Source organism: Taudactylus pleione, unplaced genomic scaffold (genome assembly GCF_031769625.1).
Source record: "Taudactylus pleione unplaced genomic scaffold, aTauple2 ptg000644l, whole genome shotgun sequence".
Lineage (NCBI taxonomy): Eukaryota > Metazoa > Chordata > Amphibia > Anura > Myobatrachidae > Taudactylus > Taudactylus pleione.
In genome coordinates, this window is record NW_028285046.1 from 752192 (window position 1) to 773735 (window position 21544).

The 21544-nt window shown below is 45.4% G+C and overlaps 1 protein-coding gene across 2 annotated transcripts in view; it reads left to right on the forward strand.

Moving 5' to 3' along the window:
* GMIP (GEM interacting protein) overlaps window positions 1-16844 on the forward strand; it is a 105631-nt gene extending 88787 nt beyond the window's left edge. For both annotated transcript variants that reach the window (XM_088455132.1, XM_088455133.1), the window contains 3 exons: window positions 6342-6603; window positions 11060-11099; window positions 15780-16844. In XM_088455132.1, coding sequence (XP_088311258.1) covers window positions 6342-6603; window positions 11060-11099; window positions 15780-15943 — 466 coding nt within the window. In that variant the 3' untranslated portion in view covers window positions 15944-16844. The remainder of the gene's footprint in view (window positions 1-6341; window positions 6604-11059; window positions 11100-15779) is intronic.
* Window positions 16845-21544: the final 4700 nt, after the last annotated feature.

Consider the following 21544-nt stretch of genomic DNA (forward strand, 5'->3'; position numbering starts at 1 on the left):
ACCCCTGTAGTAGATTTATGAGCACGTACATCCACGTAAAATGGACGTACATTATTCGAAAGAAATGTAAATAGTGTATTTTTCACACATAAGCACAGTTGTGCGCCTCTCTATAAATATACGCCAGCCTCTACATCGTCACCACACACACGTTATCTTATAAGTCATCAGCAGCAGCATGCCATTATTGCCACATATAGTAAATGAAAAGTACAGATATATATATATTAGTACATCTGATAATCAGAGAAGGGCACAGGAAGTGGTGTAGTATCAGATGTTTATTTTTCTCCGACAAAGTATTTCTTAACAAAAAAAAGGCATCCAGACACCAATAATCCCTCTGTAACCTGTCTTTACTAGAGATGTGCGCCAACCCCCATGTTTTGGTTTTGGATCTGGATCTCCCCTGGTTTTGGATCTGGATTGGTTTTGCCAAAACCTCACCTCTGTGTTTTGGTTTTGGATCTGGATTTTTTCTTAAAAAATAAAATAAAAAGCTAAAATCACATAAAATGGGCCTTATTTTGTTCCTACAGTATTAATAACCACAATAACATTTATTTCCACTCGTTTCCAGTCAATTTTGACCACCTCACAGCTCACAATATTGATTTGTTCATCTTGTTCAGGCCCAAAATTTGCACCAAGATAGCTGGCTGACTAAGCTAAGCTGCAGCAGTGGGCGGCACAAACACATGGCAGTTCAACTTCAAACATGGCACATCAGGAAACACTTGTATTATTCAAGAGAGGCCTGAGGGAGTTAGGGTATGTATGTAGTTGAAGGTAGAACAGGGACAGGAAGGGTTGATTGGTAGTAAATTTAATTTTGTATTTTTGAATAAAAAGAAAATTTATGAGTGAGAAGGGGAGGCGAGGAGGCATTTACAAAAATATTTGATACAGTACATTTGCATCAGTCTTTGCCACAGAAGAATCCTTGAGCATGGCTGCTGCTGCTGGAAGTTGATTTGCTCATCCCAAAAGGGGACCAGGAAGAAGAGTGCTTTACAATACAATTGACTTAAACAATGCTTTGCAAATCTTCTATAAAGGCATTTCCCAACTTGTACAGGGACATAAAAAAAACAAGACAAGTTTAAGATCTATGATTTAAGTGCAGGGGGTAGCCAACCCTGGTCCTCGAGAGCTACCAACAGTGCATGTTTTCCAGGTCTCCTCACAGAATCAAAACTATAATAATTAACTCCACCTGTGGATCTTTCTAAATGTTTTGGTGAGTAATGAATACACCTGTGCACGAGCTAGGCCGTCTGGAAAATGTGAGCTCTCGAGGACTGAGGTTAGCTACCCTTGATTTAAGGTCCTACTCTTGTGTCTTTCTTGAGAATCCTGTGCCTGTTTCTGCAGGTAGGGGTGGATTTTCAACCCAGAAGGGGACCATGAAGAGTGCTTCCAAAAAACAATTGACTTAAATAATCCTTTGCAAACCTTCTGTTCTGTAAAGGCATTTTCCAACCTGTACAGGGACATTTAAAAAAAAACAGATTTAGTTAGTGGCCTTCAAACTGCCGTTGTTCCCACTGTCCACGTAACCATATGAGATATGTGAACAAGTGGAACAGAGCAGCAAATGCAACATTTCAGATTTAAGGATTAAGTCTTACGTTTCTTGGGAATTCTTTCTTGAGTGCCATGCCTGCTTGGTGGGAGTGGATTTTTTTCATCTCAGAAGGGGACCAAGAAGTGTGCTTTCCAAAATTAAATAAACAATTGACTTAAATAATCCTTTGCAAACCTTCTGTTCTGTAACAGAATTTCCCAACCTGTACAGGGACATTAAAAAAAAGTGTTAGTTAGTGGCCTTCAAATTGCCATTGTTCACACTGTCCACTTCTTAGATATGTGAATATATTAGAATGTAGAAGGCCAAAAATTGGGTGGACCACACATGGCTGATTGATCAACCATGGCGACTGGATTAGTGTCATAAGGAAGAGGAGGCTGCAAACTGGGTGTCATGTTATGAGTTGGCCATGTGGGGTATGTTGCTGTTAAGGGATCAGGCTGGTTATCAGTGGACACATTATTAATATAGTTGTTATTTTGGGTTGCCATCTCCTGAAGGGTGTTTACCAACAGACAGACTACCTACCTATCAGCTCAGGCATAGACACTTCCTGAGGAACAGAGCTCTGTTCTCTGGAGGGAAGCCAAATAGGTGGGAGCCCCTGTTCCAATATCTGAAGCTCTTATCTCTCCACATCATCTATTATAGATGAAAAAAATGTAATCGGGGACATCTAGCTCCTATTTCTGTACCCTGCTTACACTTTTTGGACAGGAAGTCCAGGATGGATGGTTTGGAAGAAGGCCTAGCAACTGATGGGGATGGTCATTATTAGGACCTGGTCCCCTCAGTGGGTTTAGTCTGGGAGGTATTGGTTGGTATGCATGCAGCGGAATAACAAAGGCCTCCATGTTGTCTGTGCTTACTATTCCGTATTTCAGTTTGCGATTCAGGTAGGAATAAATTTGGCTACAGAACACAGTGACAGAATCACTGGATGTCTTAGTGCATTCAGGCCAAATACGATCCATGAATTCCCAGACAGATTCTGGACAGATGAATCCTTTGCTTGTAATAATCTTTGGCAAAGGTGGGTGTTATAGCCAGACACTTTAAAGGCTGTAACTTTGAAATGCTTTATAGAAAACGTGAATGAAACCTTTCCACACTGCAGAACATGATGGAGAAATCCCTTGAAGTTCAGCACCAAGAGCATCTTTTTTCATGTTCTCTGAGGCCTCTCTTGCCTTTTGTTTACATTTTTGAATAAAACAGTTTTAGAATTTAGGATGTCTACTCTATATAGGTTTGTAAATAAATATAAGCTTTAGTTTTTTAGAGCATATAACTTTATAAGCAGTTAGGATAACATTTCTGCTATGTTTAAGATAAAAAAACAACGTTTTATAACCCAATAACTTAAAAAAAAAGTTTTCATTGCAATATTCATGCAGCCCCTTGACAGACAGCAGCACAGCACCCCTGCGCAGCTACGCCGATGACAGGTGTGGCTAACATCCACACAATAAAAATTGTTTATTTATTATTTTGGGCAGCAGCCCCTCGACAGACAGGAGCACAACACCCCTGCGCACCTACGCTGATGACAGTGGCAGCCAGGGGTGGTTGACACGCACACAAAAAAAAAATGACATAAAAAGACAATATATTTAAAAAAAATTTCAGCTTCAGAACTTGGGCCCAGACCTCAGATTAATCACGACTGGTGTCGGCCAGCACTAGGTTGCAAGTTGCGTTGCTGGCTGGATCTTGTGCGGTTAAGCCTAACACGCACACACACACACACACACAGAAAAATATTACACTAAAAGACACTTTTTTTTTTTACAATATTTTTTTTTTTTGAGAGTCCAGAACTTGGGCCCAGATGGACGCAGCACCAGCCCAGATGTATTCTGCACCAGCCCAGATGGACACAGCAGACAGCAGAGCACCAGCCCAGAATGGATCAGCACTGCAGCACCCCCGGACACAGCAGACAGCAAAGCATTAGCCCAGAATGGATCAGCACTCAGCAGCACCAGCCCAGAATGGATCAGCAGTGCACCAGCCCAGGACACAGCACCACTCTAGCAGCCTTACTCTACCCACGGTCCCTGTTCAGTCACCACAGCCGGAGTGAAATGGCATCCTCCACGTGGTCCCTATATACTACATTGATGATCGAGACGTAAGCTCGCGAACCACAAGATTTCCGACTCTATGGTTTTGCCTCAGTTTCGAGATCCGAGTCAGGAGGGAAACTCCGAGCCTGCTTGGATCCGACTCGGATCTGCAAAATTCGGGTGGGCTCGGTTCTCTGAGAACCGAACCCGCTCATCTCTACTTTATACACTGCAGCCTAAGCCCCTTTATGGACAACACAGCAGCAGCCTTCAGCCCAAGACTCCTACTGGACACACACATTGAGTGACTGACTACACGTCTGCTAGCTTCTCTCTGCACAGCCAGAGTGAAAATGGCGCTGATCACGGGGACCTTTATACAATACAAAACCCGCGAGAATCCGACAGCGCTTTGCCTCATTTTCGAATACGAGTCAGGAGGGAAAACTCGAGCCTGACTCGAATCTCACCTCGGAACACGAACCGCTCATATCTAGTTTCTGTGCGTGAACTTGGTGTTGGCAAAGCCATCGCACATAACCACCCTGACTTGTGGTAGTGTCATGGGAGAGTCGCAGGCGCGTATCAAAAGCTCTGTGATTCTGACTAGTGCTTACAGGGAAGGGAAGCCTGATTGTGATGGACCTCTTGTACCTAGCATGGAACTGGAGAAAGTACAGATACTAATGATGATGATAACGGCGGCAAACGTAAAATCAATGGGAAGCACAGGTTACGCTTGCACACCCATGATTACTTACATTAGTTGAATGGATGGATACTCGCTTTAGCATAAAGTAGTAAATCTGGTTTCCATGGCTGCCAGCAACTACAACCTTTTTGCGTGTGACTCAGAATAAGCTCCTTAAAGCTTAATATTAGTTTGCAATTATATTAACTGTAAGCACTACATAATATGTAGGCATTATATAAACAACTATGAGTAATTGTAATAGTTGTAATAATAATAATAATAAATCTAAACTTTTTTATAAATTGCAGTTTCTTGCATAAAGTAGATAAAATGTCCCAGTTTGAAAGATATGTGACATAAGTGCAGCTTAATGACTTTTTTTTTTCTCCCAACAAAAACCACTCTTTGGACTAGGGGCCTTATTCAGACCCGGTCGCAAGGCTGTGTTCGCACGAAGTCTGGTGATGTTTGCAATCTGCGCAGATATACAAGACACAGTGCACGTGTGCGAACCAGTCCATGAGATCTGGAAGCGTTCGCACCCAGTACACAGACTCTCCGCAAGCATGAGTGACAGGATGAGCCGTTTGTGGGTGGTGACAGGGGTGGTCGATGGTAATGGGGTTGTGGTGGTGCGAACGCAGGCATGTCTGTGCGTCTATACACCATTTCAGGGGAGTGCATAATTAAGATGCATCATCAGCATACACGTCACATGGCTGAATTACACACAGCAGCACTCGCAGTGCTTGCAGAAGGGTATGGTCAACCACAAGTGGTGTGTATGGGTCCGATGTCAGCCGATGTTACCAATTGCTTAATACACTTCCTGGAGATGATGTATGTTACTAAGGGGAAGTGGGCGTCTTGTGTCAGACTGGTTGGCATCTAATTTCATACCGCGATTGCACGGCAAAACATAGTGGGCACGCTATGTCTTGCTAGCGATCGCGGGATTTGGATATGGACAGATGTGTGCGACCAGGTCTGAATCAGGCCTTAGGTACAAACAATTATCTCCTATGGAGTTATTACTTTCTATTAGTGATGAGTATGTTAGGATTTCCAAAATCCGAACCCCCCCCCCCGATCCGAGACGGGAACAGAGTCTGGCTCAGGTATTCCCGCCAGACTCGGTTCACGAAACGAGGCAAAACGTCGTCATCCAGCTGGCGGATTCTCACGGGTTTTGGACTCTGTAAAGGTCCCTTGATTGCCACCATTTTTCATTCAAGCTGTGGAGTGTGCAGAGTTAGGGAGCTGGGATCTACTTTTTGACTTGTTAGTTGTTATTATAAATAATAAAGTACTGCTGGCTGGCTACTATGAAGAGGGAGGGAGCTGGGAGCAGTTGCTGACGCTGACCATAGGGGCTGGCTGGCTGGCTACTGTTGTCCATGTACATTACATAGGGGCTGGCTGACTACTGTTGTCCTTGTCCATATAGGGGCTGGCTGTTGTCCTGTCCATAGGGGATGGCTGGCTGTAGTGCTGTGTTATCCTGGGGGTGCTCTCTTCACCCTCCCCCAGTGTGAAAAGCTGGTTATACACTGCCCTTCATCAAAATAATTTTTACAGGGGCTGTTCTGTGTGGTGTAGGGGTACGCTGCCCTGTGCCCTGTGTGCCGCTTAGCATAGTCATCCATTTACCTCGGTGCAACCTTCTGGCCTAAAAACAATACTGTGAGGTGTTCAGAATAGACTGGAAATTAGTAGAAATTAATGTTAATGAGGTTAATAATAGCGTAGGAACAAAAAAAAATAATTCTGTGATTTTAGCTGTTTTTATGCTTTTTTCAAAAAAATACAGATCCAAAACCAAAACACAAAACCCGGAAGGGTGGTTTTGGCAAAACCAATCTAGATCCAAAACACGAAGAAAGATCCAGATCCAAAACTAAAACACAAAACATGAAAAGTGGCCGGTGCACACCCCAACTTCCTATGAGCACACAGCTGAAATCCATTCTCTTTCCACATTCTCCAGGGTTTCAGAGAGATTTGAGGAGAACAAGATGAGTTCCAATAACTTGGGGATCATCTTTGGGCCAACGCTGATTCGTCCATCTCCTGGGCAGGACAAGCCTATGACCTACCTGCTGGATTCCGGTTACCAGGCACAAGTGGTAGAATTCCTTATTAACAACTATGAGAAGATCTTTGGGATGGATGAGCTGCCCATGACTGTCCGCCAGGGGGCAGAAGAGGATCCGTCTGAGGTAGAAATGGATGAGTCACCAGTGGCTGAAGTAAGTAATACATATACTGAAGCAAATCTTTAGCCTAACCCTAAACACAAAGGAGACAGTTAATGATAATGGAGCCTCTTCATTCACTAGGGGCTATTGGCACCCATGATCACATATTTGATGATAATGCCACTTTTTTAACTCATTGATGTTGCTGGTTCCTAATGAACTGATAAACTGTATTTTCATGAACTTTGCTTTGCCAACAGTCATAAATGACCATGGAGCCTGGGATGGCTAAATGGTTATTATAGAACTGACAGGTGCAGAACACTAAGAGCATCAGACTTTATTAATAGTTAACTTAATACCAATCAGAAACCTTACACTATGTGCTATTAGTGGCATTATCTACCACCTACAATGACTAACCTAACACTGCAGCTGCCAATAGGATACAGTTATGTTTTATATTATCCAGTAATCTGATTGGCCACCTACATTTGCTCAATTGTAGACTAGGATCTGTCAAGGTACTTAAGTCTTTCTCCTGAATGCCTAAATATGTCTCCAGCTCTCTCCACATAATCTCTCTGTTGCCATCTTCATTTCTTTACTTCTTCTGAATACTTCTAATACAATATCTCACAATGGCGCAATCACAGTAATGTTATACGGTTCATCACAAAAGTAAAAACAAATGTCTCTTACTTTCTTCTCTCGATTCATTAAGATCTCCAAGTATATAGTGTTAAAGCACATAGGGGCCTATTCATCAACAATAAAATAAAGTTTTTAAGGACATTTTCCTTAATTACCGTTATTTTAGTATTCATTAACACACTTAACGCAGGAGATATCACTGATATCTCCTGGTTAAGTCCATCTGCGTTAACTTCCACCCTCCCCATACATTAGTACATTAGTATGGGGATGTCGAAATTATGGTATTCATCAAATTCCGAAAATTTTCGGAATTTCATAGTGTTACTATACGCCACTCTCAGGTAGCGTATAGAGGGTTACACTTATCTGCTGTCAGCTGGACAGGTACTCCTTCGTCCCCCTCCATCGCTCCGGCTGCTGCGCTGTGTGTTCTCCCCTCCGCAATGCTGCTGCTGCCGGGTAGCATCTCCCCTCTGTTCCCCGGTGACACTTGTAAGTGCTTTTTCAATTAACTGCACTTACAAGTGCCCCGGGAACAGAGGGGAGACGCTACCTGGCAGCAGCAGCATCGTGCTCAGTCCTCAGGCAGCGTCTGGTATCGCAGTGAATAATTTATGCACGCCCATGCAATGGCATTGAAACGTACTGGCAAGCCTGTGTTCACCCAACCACCCCCCGTCACCACCCACAAACGGCACTTCCTGGCAATCACTCTGCCATGGGTCTGCGTATCCTCTGTGATCGCAGTTCCGATCGCAGTGGCTAGTTTGCGTACTGTGATGCATGCACAGTACACAACAATCAACCAATTGAGGCCCTCATTCAGAGCCGTACGCTCTGAGCAGAGCGCACGCTCTGAATGAGGGCCATCCTCCATAACTATGGAGCGTCCTCCTGGACGCTCGTATAGCTGTGGGTCACCACCCACAGCCTATACGAGCGTGCAGTTTGATGGCCGCGATGGTCTTGACCATCGCGACCATCGAAACTGCGAGCCGGAGCCTGCGGTTGAGGTTTTCAACCGCAAGGCCCGGAGTGATTTTGGCTCTATCAGAGCCAAAATCACTCCCACTGACATCACTAGACGGTAGGCGTTACCTTAGGAACGCCCCCGTCAGGGAGGCACGCCCCCGGCACGCCCACCAAAGGGGGCGTGCTGTCAATCAACATCGACAGCACGCCCCCTTTGATCAGACACAACGAGCGAAGGAAAGTCCTTCGCTCGTCGCGTCTGGCGCATGCGCACGACGGAGCTCCCTCCGTCGTGCGCATGCTCAGTGCAGAACATCGACCCACTTGCGAGCGGACAGCCGCTCGCGAGTGGGTCTGAATCAGGCCCTGAGTGCGTATAAGCAACTGCGTTCCTTGCTGAATCAGGCCCATTGTGTGTTATGCGAGTCAAGTTTATTTACGAATAAAAGTAAAGTTTTAACTGCTAAATTGATTTATATTTGCCCCAGCAAAAAGAGTTTTATTTGTTCCTCACCAGCTTTGTGGAGCTCCCTGAGAGATGAGGCAGTAACAGCTTAGCTTCTCTTCTGTATAGTCTCTTCTATATACAGACTGGGCCTGATTCAGAGCCGCTCATAAGCGGCCGCTCGTTCGTTCCGAGCGATGTTTGCATAACTGCGCATGCGTACGGATCGTAATAAGCATGCGCGAACCAGTCAGTGCGCCCAAAAATCGTTTGTTCGCTAAATAGCGAATGCCTGCTATTTTGAGTGACCGGAGGAGGCGTATGTGGGTGGTAACAGGGGAAGGTGCTTGAAAACGGGGAGTGGAGAGCCGAACGCAGGCGTGCTTCAAGGTCAAAACGGGAGTTTTATGGGTGTGCATAATTAATACAGCAGCGTCATTGACCACGTCACTTGGTTGTTTTATAGGCAGAACTGCTCGCAAGATTGCGGTAGGAAAAACCAACCACAAGAATAGCGAGCAGTTCATACGCTGGTCGATGTACTCGATTAATCTAATAAATAGCGGACATGACGTAGGAAGCGAGGGGGTGTAGTTTTCCAAAAAACGACCGCATGTTTTGTACGCTCGTTCAGACCTAGAGGCGTGAACAGACCGCAAAGAGCGAACGGTTCATTTGAATAGCCACCCCTATTTTCTGAACGAGCGAGCCGCAAATAGCGTCCAGCTCTGAATCAGGCTCTCTGCTTGCAGAGCTGAGGCGGGGCCACACCACAACACTAAGATGCACAGAAAGATAGCTAATAGAAGAATGTCTCTGAGGAGGGAAGCAGTCGGATGAAATCCCATCCGCCGGCTTCCCGACTGTCTAATCCTGGCAAGTATCTAATGACAGGCGTCGAAATCCCGATGCCTGTCATTAGACCTACGCCGGGAGCCCGACATCCAGCTTACTGATTGAAGGTAAGCCGTGCGCGGGCACAGACAGTCACGCCAGGGGGGGGGGGAGTTAGGTTACGGGCTCCTGGGGGAGACTTGGGGTTAGGCACCCCCCTGGGAGTTTAGGGTTAGGCTAGGGGAAGGGAGGGGGTTAGGGTTAGGCACCCCTGGAGGGAGGTTAGGTTAGGCACCTCCTTGGGAGATTTAGGTTTAGGCAGAGGGGAAGGGGGGGTTAAGTATAGGAACTTAGAGGGGGGTAGGGTTAGACACCCCTAAGGGAGGGTTAGGGTTAGGGGAGGTTAGGTCAGACTTGCCGACTTGTCGCTCCCTCCTTCCGGGAGGGAGCTGTCGGCCATCCTCAGCAGGGGGGCGTGTCCCATCAGAAGGGGCCGTGACCCGGACTATGACTAGTGAATGGGGGCGGGGCATGGGCGTGACAACGCGATCGCGTCATCGCGGCCCCACCCCCTCTTCACAATGCCAAGATAAATGGCAGTGTGAAGCAGGGGGCGGGGCCATGATGACGCGAATCGCGTCATCGGGCCCCCCGCTGAGAGGGATAATACTGTATTTACGGGGGGAGCGGCGGCGAGCCAGATGGATCGCTGGGGACCGGGAGAACTACCTACCTATCTGGGGGGGCCGGGAGCGGCACCCGATTTTAGGGAGGCTCCCGACCAAATCGGGAGGGTAGGTAAGTATGGGTTAGGTTAGTAAATAGAAAATATACTTACCTGTCGGGATCTTCCCTGCCGGGCTTCCGCTGTCGAGATTTGAACCATACCGATTCCCTCTGAGTATGGGGTGTGTGCCTTGAGCACCGATGGACATGTGTCATGTGACCAGCAAGTGCACTGCAATGTTTAGAGATTGGAGCTAGGAGAGTGTCATGTGACCAGGAAGTGCCCTGCAGTGTTTAGAGATCGGTAGCAGCAGCAAGACAAGACAGTGATGCAGGTAGGAGAATCAATGGACACTGAAGCTTAGTGTAGTGAGGGGACAGTTACAGTGAGTAAGGGGTGAGACAGGCTACCAACGCTCAGACCCATCTCCATGTGTGCCTCCCCAGCCATTGACCTCACTGCACATCAATGCCAAGTGGAGGATGTTACTAAAGTGATAGGAGGCTGGACTATGATGTGATGGCTACAATGTGCACCTCTTCAGATTTTACTGCTGGCAAAACTTTGATCTGCATATGGGTGGACCATGTATGCATGTGCTTTGTAGGTGAGGCAGAAAACCTAACATTTAACATAAGCCAGAAAGCTCATTCTTTACATACAAGACCGTAGAGTCCCTCTAATATATAAGCAGGGCTGCAATCAGACATTTGACAGCGCACACTGAATGGAACACAGAATATACATAAATATGCATTTTTTTACATATATAGTCTAAAGATCATTTACTGCATTTACACGACTATTCATATAGTATACATAGAAACATAGATGACATGTCATATGGTTTATGTGTGTGCTATGTTCCTTAGGGTCTTGCGGAGGGTGCCGTTTCTTGTACAGACATACCAGGTAATATTTCACATTGCATTATATGTTAAGCTGGCCAACTACGTCAGTCTTCCCTTATGGCTAGTCCTACTCTCTCTCTTAGAAATGTAAACATGACAATTGATCTGCTTCCTTCCGCACTAGATATCACACAGTTTTTATACTATGCTAGGCTTTTGTATGTGGGTCGAGGCCTTTTGCATAAACGCTTATAGAGATATGTCCTCCACCAAGCATTGCACTTAATAGATACCCGGGGAATTAGCTGACACAAATTGGCCTACATAAGTTGTAAATGGGGTGCATAAGAAATGTGACCACAAACTGCTTAGAAAAAAAAGACATTAATCCACAACATTCTCCACCTATCTGGGATGCTGGAGGGATGTGACCACTTTATTTCAAATAAAAAAAAAAAAAACATAGATACTCTACTCTCACCTAGTAAACTCCAGAGCTGTAGCAGAGCCCGCCACACCTTATCCCTGGCTCATGTAATGTCATAGACCAGCACCCAAGAACCTTTCTAGTTAGAAAGGGTACTGTTAGGGCAGAGACTTTGGGGGTCATTCAGACCCGGTCGTTAGCGCCGATGCGCTCGGACCGGGTCGATGGCCCCCCACAGAGCATGTGCACGACGGCGCCATCGTGCGCATGCGTGAGACCCGCTACGACCGACAGCGCCGGTCGTAGTGGGTCTCGATCCAAAGGGGGCGAGCTGGGGGCGGCCCCACTGACATCACTAGTGATGTCAGTGGAGAGCTTCCGGCTCAGACAGAGCCAGAAGCTCTCCGGGGCTTACGACAAGGGAGACCCTACCCTAGGGTCTCGTCGTAAGCCCCGATGGTCGCGATGGTCTTGACCATTGCGACCATCACCTTAGGCGGTCGTAAGGCTGTGGGTGTTAACCCACAGCCTTACCACCGCAAAGGAGGACGTCTTGAAAATTCAAGACGTCCTCCCCTCATTCAGACCGACCGCACGCTCTGTGCGACTGGCTCTGAATGAGGTCCTTTGGCCTTGCACCCATGGCAGCGACATTGGCTGCACAACCCTTGTTACAGCCGTGGTGCTCTCCAAACTGTATTCCATGTTATGTACTTGTACAAAAAGGATCCTGCGCGCTTAATCAGAGAATTAGCAGCTGTCCTATTGAGTGTAATCAGACACCTGATTGACACTCTATAACTGGAAATACAAATGGGGTTTGGACGCGCTAGTGATTACAGGTGGGGTGGAAAAAAGGGTATTGTAATGAACAAAACAGATATGTGCAGATGTTACAATGATCAATAGTTAATGAGACCGGCAATTGCTAAGTAAACAGAGGACTGAAAATAGACACATAAAGACAAAAGGATGTTTGTAGCTCTTTCATGGAAAAAATGTGTGTGTGCTGGAAGAAAGTGAATCTGTTGTGGCAGTCCCGTGTCTTGCACGCTGAGAGTGGAGCAGAGGTTGAAAGCTTACCCTATCTTACCCTATTGACGGCGCAGACTGGAGTCCGCTGACGAATTGTGGGAACGGGTAGTGTCGGCTATAAGCTCTGTGCTGTTGCCGTCTTGCTGGAGTCTTCTCGGGCTGTGTTGTTTCGGGCTCTGTGGAGCGAGTCGAAGTCCGGGGTTATTGCTGTCGCTTGCGCTCCTGTTGTCTCTCCGTGCTCTTACTGCCGCCTTTCCTAACACCAACACTTTTCGTCATTCAATGACTTTTTCAAGGTGTCTGTCAAAAGGATTCCAGCCTTCTTAAATACCCATTGGAGTGTTCTCATTGGTCCTTTCTTAATTAGCGGCTGGATTCTCTTATTGCTATGTGGCCTTGCTGTTTGTAATAAATATATGAATAAACATGATAAATGCAACAATCTTTAATGATTAAAATATGTGGGGATTAGAATGTTTAAAATTATTATATCAAAAATATATAAAAATATAATTATATAAAAAAATATATATATATATATAAAAAAAAAATATATATATATAAAAATAAAAAAAAAATATATATATATAAAAAAAAAATATATATATATAAAAAAAAAATACATATATATATATTTATTACAATCAGCAAGGCCACATAGCAATAAGAGAATCCAGCCGCTAATTAAGAAAGGAAAAATGAGAACACTCCAATGGGTATTTAAGAAGGTTGGAATCCTTTTGACAGACACCTTGAAAAAGTCATTGAATGACGAAACGCGTTGGTGTTAGGAAAGGCGGCAGTAAGAGCACGGAGAGACAACAGGAGCGCAAGCAGCAGCAGTAACCCCGGACTTCGACTCGCTCCACAGAGCCCGAAACAACACAGCCCGGGAAGACTCCAGCAAGACGGCAACAGCACAGAGCTTATAGCCGACACTACCCGTTCCCACAATTCGTCAGCGGACTCCAGTCTGCGCCGTCAATAGGGTAAGATAGGGTAAGCTTTCAACCTCTGCTCCACTCTCAGCGTGCAAGACACGGGACTGCCACAACAGATTCACTTTCTTCCAGCACACACACATTTTTTCCATGAAAGAGCTACAAACATCCTTTTGTCTTTATGTGTCTATTTTCAGTCCTCTGTTTACTTAGCAATTGCCGGTCTCATTAACTATTGATCATTGTAACATCTGCACATATCTGTTTTGTTCATTACAATACCCTTTTTTCCACCCCACCTGTAATCACTAGCGCGTCCAAACCCCATTTGTATTTCCTGTATTCCATGTTAGTTCCATATATTGCAATATATGTTAAACTGGCCATCTGCATCAAAGTCATACCTATATTATATACGATGACTCAATGTGTTCCCAGGTTTCAAAAAGTTTGTGTTTTTTTTATTTTGTGCTCCAGTGCTGGTTCTAATCTAGCTAAAAGCATACAATTATTGTTTTATTAAATGAAAACTGTTCCCTCCTCCAAACTATTAAAATAATAGAGTCCCATGCCCGGGACTCCCAAGTGCAGGAAATAAACCTCTAGCCTCAGTTGCCCCTGGATGTGACACAGCACAACACTTAATACCAGATGTCTATTACAGCTGATTGGACATCTGATAACGTCCAATCACCTCTGTTAAGTGTTAGTTCCTGTATGAAAACACTGTAAACATATATTTTTAGATGCATATTTGTTGCATTTTCGATTTTTTTTTTTCCAACAAGTTTTCAGGATTTTAGATATAAGCTATTTTTAAAGATGCTTAGAGCCGTAGTCAATTTGAGCCGAGCCGTGAAACTTTTTTGCGTCCCGGACTTTTCGCCTACTTCGTCTGTTTTGCAGGCGGAAAAGTATTCGTGCGCGTGGCCGCGTATCGCCGGATTCAATTTGAAAGTAGGCGAAAACGGGACCCGGCGAAACTTAAACAAGCGGAAAGTACTGTCAGATTTGGGGAAATCAGCCTGACACCCCCCAAAAGATGCTCTGACATGGGGGTTCGCTATGGTTACCCCCAATTTGGCTTGCTGAAGGTATTTGGTGTTTTTAAACGGGCTCAATAGCTGCTATATAGTGTTTTTGTATAAGTGGTGAAGAATAGTATTCTGGAGGGTTTTTTTGCAGAAAATAACTTATCCCAGCAAATTTGGGGTACTTGAAAATGGGGGTCAGCATATTTAAAAGTTGATAAAGTTAAGTTGAAAAAAACATGAAAAATCCACCTTCCGCAAGCACCTGCAATGATAAAAACACCTGGGGTATACTTAGGGACCACCCCAGAGTCAAGTTCGCTAGTTTTTTCCTTTGTCCCCCAATTATTATTTTTTGCCCCCAAAATCAAAGTGATTTTTTGGGGTGTCAAATCTTTTTTAAAACATTTTTGACACCTTTGGGGGACTATCTGAAGGCTGCATGGGGGTTCCCGCAATGTTTTACCCCAAAACCCCAATTCTGCACTTTTTTCTGCCTGGTATCGAAACTTTTTCGCCTATTACATTGCATTGACTTTCCGCCTAGGCGGAAAGTCTTTCAAATTGAATGCGGAGTAGAATCAAAACAGGCGAAAATGACGTCATCGGCGAAAAGTTTTCGCCCAAAACACGCAAAAACGGCTTTTCGCTTCAAATTGAATACGGGCCTTAAGTTGATCAAAACAAACCATTAGCGACAGCTCAGCTTGGCAACTAATAACAAGATCGCTGATCATATTTGCAACATGAGTAGCCAAAGTGGATAGATATGGGCGATCACTTCCACCATACAAGCCTGTTGCAGTCAGAAAATGACCCCACATATACAGACTGTAAGCTTCTGACAACATTTACCAGCATGCTCCTGTTCCTTTCGGCAGGACCATTATAGGGCACTGGGCCAGTTTAGGGCCACACAGTTGGTCATATTAAATCAATGCCTGATCTAATCAGTTGACTTACAGCGATTGTTATCTGTAATGTCACCCATTACTGATTAATCAGCATATTTAGTTGCTTCTTACCAAGTCACCCAACCATTGTGTATATATTGCCCCACAAATGATTGCTCTAAACAATTGAAATCTGGGCCAATTACATCTGATGAGTCAGTAAGAAAAACAGCTCAGCCTCCATCAGCCCATGTAAGAGTTCATCGGCTGCAAGTACAAGATGGTTGCTTTCCATTTCAATAGATTGTTTAGCCTAATGACTTAGCAGGTTGGATTTTAGCAATATTCCCACAAATCCCCTTAATCTGATATGCTGGATCAGTAATAAACAGTGATTCGGTTCTCTTCTTCCAGTTTTAGATGAAACAAATGGTGACAGAGTTTCTCAGGGAGAAGAAGAGGATACAGAGTTTGGAAACTCAACATATTCCAGAGGTCACTTCAGCCGTTTGCCAGTCAAAGTTGCTCACGGAGAACAAATCAAGAGATTTGATACTGAGGTTGGGAATGAGCAGTGAGGACTCTCTAAGAGGACAGCAAGTACACAAGAAAGTAATGACATCAAGAGAATAAACTGAGAAATAGGTTCAGCTTATGAGATGCTATACAAATATGTTTAATAGAACAGTGGCTTAGAATGAGGACATTATGTCATACCATAGAGTATTAAGAATTGACCATGATGGAAGGGGACGGGAAAGTCTACCAGGACTAAACTTTCCTTGTCTTTAATACTGGAGACCATCTGTTCATATTCCCTAAAAGATGTGGACTTTTTTCATGGATTTATTTCTCATCTATGTATCTGAAAGTGTTGAATCATAAAAGGTATTCCAGAGATCAAACCTGCCAAGGAGCAGCACAAGTGTGTATACCTGGGAAACAGAGCACTAGAAGAGCACACACCGAGGCATAACAGTGGAAATGAAAGATCGAAGAGGTTCCCCAGTGTGGCTGGAGATTCGGTTACGGCAAGGGCAGGATATACTTACAGAGGAGCAGAATGATACTCTAAAATTAAAGCAGATTGAAGAAGGACATTGAAGACATTATGGGGATGACCAGGATTTACTTGGATATTCATATGAAACATTAACTAAGAAGAAAACTTAGATAACTAGAAAAATACTGTATATTAGGAGTTGGATAATACCACAGCAAATGGCTCCATGCGTCTTTATTTACCAGGACAGTCCTAGTTTTTGCCTGTAGGAATGTAGAACTTTGGAAATACTATTTTTATACACTTGATTTAATTAGATTAACTAAATGAGTACCGATGCGTTTCTATAACTGGTTTACAGTATATCATCACTGACTGGCTTTTGTGAACAGGCCATACATTATGTGGTGGGCTTTCCTGTGTCAGATATATGCAGGGGTGGATTGGAAATTTAAAGTGGCCCTGGAAAAAATTGTGAAGCGTCCCCATGTGCGCGCCTTCGATGCGCACCTAAAAATGTGGGTGTGGCCTTGCGGCTAGGGGTATGGTCGCCAGTGAAATGCTACGCCCACAAGCTACTCCACTTGTTTATCATGCTGGGGGCATGCCCACTGCTCCGGGAGCTGATGGATATGCCCCAAGCTCCTCTTTCCAGTGAATAAGCACAGCGAGCATGTGAATAAGTATTTTCTTACCTATTTGATTTCTCTGCAGCAAGGAACCTCTGAAGAAATTGATCCTCCCTGGACAGGCTGTGTCTTGGCAGTTGTTGGTTTTCACTATTCATGCAGGAGATCACATGGTCCGGAAGCCGCCTGTTAGCGTAGGAATAATGCCAATGTCATCAACATGCAACAGAGGTTCCTGCAAGTACCACCCCCCTGTATCTCAACACCATCATCCCCCTGTCACTCTCCAATACCATCCACCTGGGTCTCTCCAATACATCCCACTGTCCTGCTCCAGCTCCTCTTTGCCCCCATTGCCATCTCCTTTTTGCCCCAGCACAATCTCCCCTGTGCCCCCAGTGTCAACCCTCTCCCCACATCATAACATGCTCCCAAAGCACAGCAAAACCCTCTCCCCTCACAGCACTCCTCACAGCCTCCTTCAGCACAGCCCTCCTCACATCAAAGCCCCCCTAACATCAGAACCTCCTCACATCATAGCCCCCTCACATCATAGCCCTCTCACATCATAGCCCCCCTCACATCAAAGCACTCCTCACATCTTAGTCCCTCAGCACAACACTCCTCACATCATAGCGCCCATTACAGCCCTCCTCACATCAAAGCCCCCTTACAGCCCACCTCACATCATAGCCCCCCTCAGCACAGCCCTCCTCACATCATAGCCCCCTCACATTATAGCTCCCCTCAGCACAGCCCTCCTTACATCATAGCCCCCCTCAGCACAGTCCTCCTCACATCTTAGCCCCCTCAGCACAGTCCTCCTCATATCGTAGCCCCCTCAGCACAGCCCTCCTCACATCGTAGCCCCCTCAGCACAGCCTTCCTCACATCGTAGCCCTCCTTACAGCCCTCCTCACATCTTAGCCCCTTCAGCACAGTCCTCCTCACATCATAGCCCCCTCAGCAAAGTCCTCCTCACATCATAGCCCACCTTACAGCCCTCCTCACATCTTAGCCCCTCAGCACTGTCCTCCTCACATCAGAGCCTCCTCACATCATAGCCCCCTTACAGCCCTCCTCACATCATAGCCCCCTTACAGCCCTCCTCACATCATAGCCCCCTCACAGCCCACCTCACATCATACCCCCCCTCAGCACAGTCCTCCTTACATCATAGCCCAACCCAGCACAGCCCTCCTTACATCATAGCCCCCCTCAGCACAGTCCTCCTCACATCGTAGCCCCCTCAGCACATTCCTCCTCACATCATAGCCCCCTCAGCACAGCCCCCCTCACAGCCCCACTCAGCACAGCCCTCACATCATAGCCTCCTCACATAGCCCCTCAGCACAGCCCTCCACACATCTTAGGCCCCCTCATGGCCCTCATCAGCCACAGCCCTCCTCAAAAAAGCCCATCTCATCACCCCACCAGTAGTCAACTTACCTGTTGGGTCCTCCCCAATAGGAATTGGCGGTGGCAGCAAGGGACTGTCGATGACAGTGCAGCCGCTTATCTGGAGAACGGGCGGGCCAGCAATATATGTGCTGTGACATGTCTGCCTCTGAGGAGAGGAGAGGGGAGAGAGCGGAGGGAAGGAGACTGGAGGAGGGGGAGGGACCCGGCCAAGTGGAGACAGCCGGCAACAGCAACACTGCAGCAGGCAGAGAGAGCGCCTCTCTAGCCTGGCACCTCTCTGCAATGCAGGCTTTGCTGAGCGTGTTGCGCCGGTGATGCCCGTACCACTTCCTCACCCCTCGATGACGGCAAGCTGGGTGGGTGGGGCTTTAATAGGCTGGCCTCTCTTCTCGCGAGAGAGGCTCAGCCGCGGCCAGGCACTAACAGGCTGCCTGGCTGCCTGTGTAAAACACAGATTGTACAGGGGCCGGGTGACGCGAGTCGGGGGGCGGGGCCTCAATTGGAAAGCGGCACCACAACCAATCGGCCCACCAGGATTCTTCCCACAGAAAGTGATTGTCAATCCGCCCCTGGATATATGGTACTAAGGGCCAGATTCAGCAGCGGACGCATTGCAATCGCTTACATATCGCAGTTGCTAAAATACAGCCGACACAAAGACGCCCACTGCTGCTTTCTCATTTCCATTGAACTTGAAAGGTTTGGTGTCTGCACAGGAACTGTTTATTTATTTAAAATCTATTCCCCTTTCATTTCTTCTCATATCCTGCCAATGTCGCACTCCTGCATAAACATCGGCGCACATCAAGCAGTCACGCAGCATGTACCGCAGGTCTGACCAGCCGCAAACACTGCAGCTCTCCTCACACACAGAGAGGTTCACTTTGCGAATGGAACCTCTGTGCGTAGCGTAATCACAATGCAACCGCGACTTGTGCACAGTGCGACTTATGGGGCATACACACTAGACAATAAAAGTGAATGATATGAACGATAACGATATCGTACCATGATATATCGTTCATATCGTACAGTGTGTATGCACCAAATGACCGACGATGCGCTCTCCCCCCGTGGGTCGTTAACGATGTTTGCTGTCGGGCAAACATGCAGGCCAATCTGACAATATCGTCAGAAAGTCCTTGTTCAGGGATGTGGTAGGATGACTTCACTGAACGATATGCTTAACGATATTGTTTAGTTTGTATACCCAATATAGTTTGTCCTGCACTCTGGCAAGTTCAAGGGAAATCTTTCATCAATATCGCTCACAACACACATTGGCCCTCATTCAGAGCCACTCGCTAGCGGCAGTACGCTCGTTCCGAGCGATGTTCGCACATCTGCGCATGCGTACGGTTTTTAGTACGCATGCGCGAACCAGTCTGTGCGGCCGAAAATCGTTGGTACGCAATATAGCGAGGGCCTGCTCTTTTGAGTGACAGAATGAGGCGTATGTGGGTGGTAACAGGGGAAGGTGCTTGAAAACGGGGAGTGGAGATCCGAACGCAGGCGTGCTTAAAGGTCAAAACGGGCGTTTTAAGGGAGTGCATAATTAATACAACAGCGTCATTGACCACGTCACTTGGTTTTTTTTAACTCAGAACTGCTCGCAAAATAGCGGTTGAAAACACCAACCACAAGAATAGCGAGCAGTTCATACGCTGTACGATGTACTCGATTAATCTAATAAATAGCGGACATGACGTATGGTGCGTGCGGCCAGGGGGCGTTTTTATCAAAAAAACGAGCGTATGTTTTGCTCGCTCGTTCAGACTTAAGAGGTGGGAACAGACTGCAATTTGCGAACGGATCATTTGCATAGCCACCCCTTGTTTTTGAACGAACGACCACAAATAGCGAACGGCTCTGAATCAGGCCCATTGTGTAGTGTGTATGGCTCATACACACTACACGATGTGTGTTGTGAGCGATATTGATGAACCACGCATGCGCAATGGTAAATAATCACTCGACCTGCATAAACATTGCAATTGTGTCCACTGCTGAATCAGGCCCTAAGTCAGAATTAACCAGTAAGAGTGAAATTGATCTGCCATTCACATATGTGCCAAGTGCTTGTATTCAAGTACCACCTGTCACTGACTACCCAAGTTGCCCACTCATGCATTAATATCCAAACATGTATTACATTCTAGCCTGCTTGCACTCTCAAAATGTTCCTTGGTCTCTTGCAATGGGAATGACCCCAACGTAGTAATACATTCTCTGTGCCCCTATAAAGCCACTATCTCCTGGCACAGAGATAAACTACTGTACAAAGGATGCTAATGTGTATGACATATTATGCAAATTAGATTCTTTACCAGGAACATGAAATAACACCAGAAACCTCACTAATGTGGTATAAAATTGGCAAATAAAATATACAGTATATTTATGAAAACTCTATATTGCTCACAAAACAAATGTGCTTAAACCACATCATCAGAATTGCACCAGATTTATTACCCATATAAATGCCTGGACTGGTGTTTGTACATACGCAAATGGTACTGATCAGTGCTCTGGTTTTTATCTCTTACAAAAGAGTAGTGAATGTTTTCTGAATGTAACATTAATTGTCAGACTATATCTCCGTCATTCATAAACTATATCTATTTGAAGCAGCAATATATCAGCCTATGCTACTATATGTATAAATTCTTGTACATAATATCTGTATGAATAGTAAGCTTTAATGTCATCACTTCTGCAGTCATTAGGAAAACTTGTGTATTATAAGGATACACTCTACTGTAAATTATTGCAGATATTAGATTTCACCGTGGAGATCTATATCCTGTGTAAGAGCACTTAGATTACAGCCGTGTTCCTGTTATGGACCTTCTCTCAGACTTATAATATCTACTTAATTTCCAGTAGGTGTACATACAGTATATTAACATTGAGATGTGATTAGAATAAGTAATCACTGACACAGAATTTTGCATTCATACAATGCATTCTGGTACTGTATTTCCCCAAGGTAACAAGTTGGAGGCGTCCACTATATCGTATTTTATAATTTGTAAAGAGTTGAGTATATATTTGGTGTTCTATAAATAAATCTATGAATACAACATTAAAACAGTGTGTGGTGAAAGTTAATAGTTTGTCTCAAT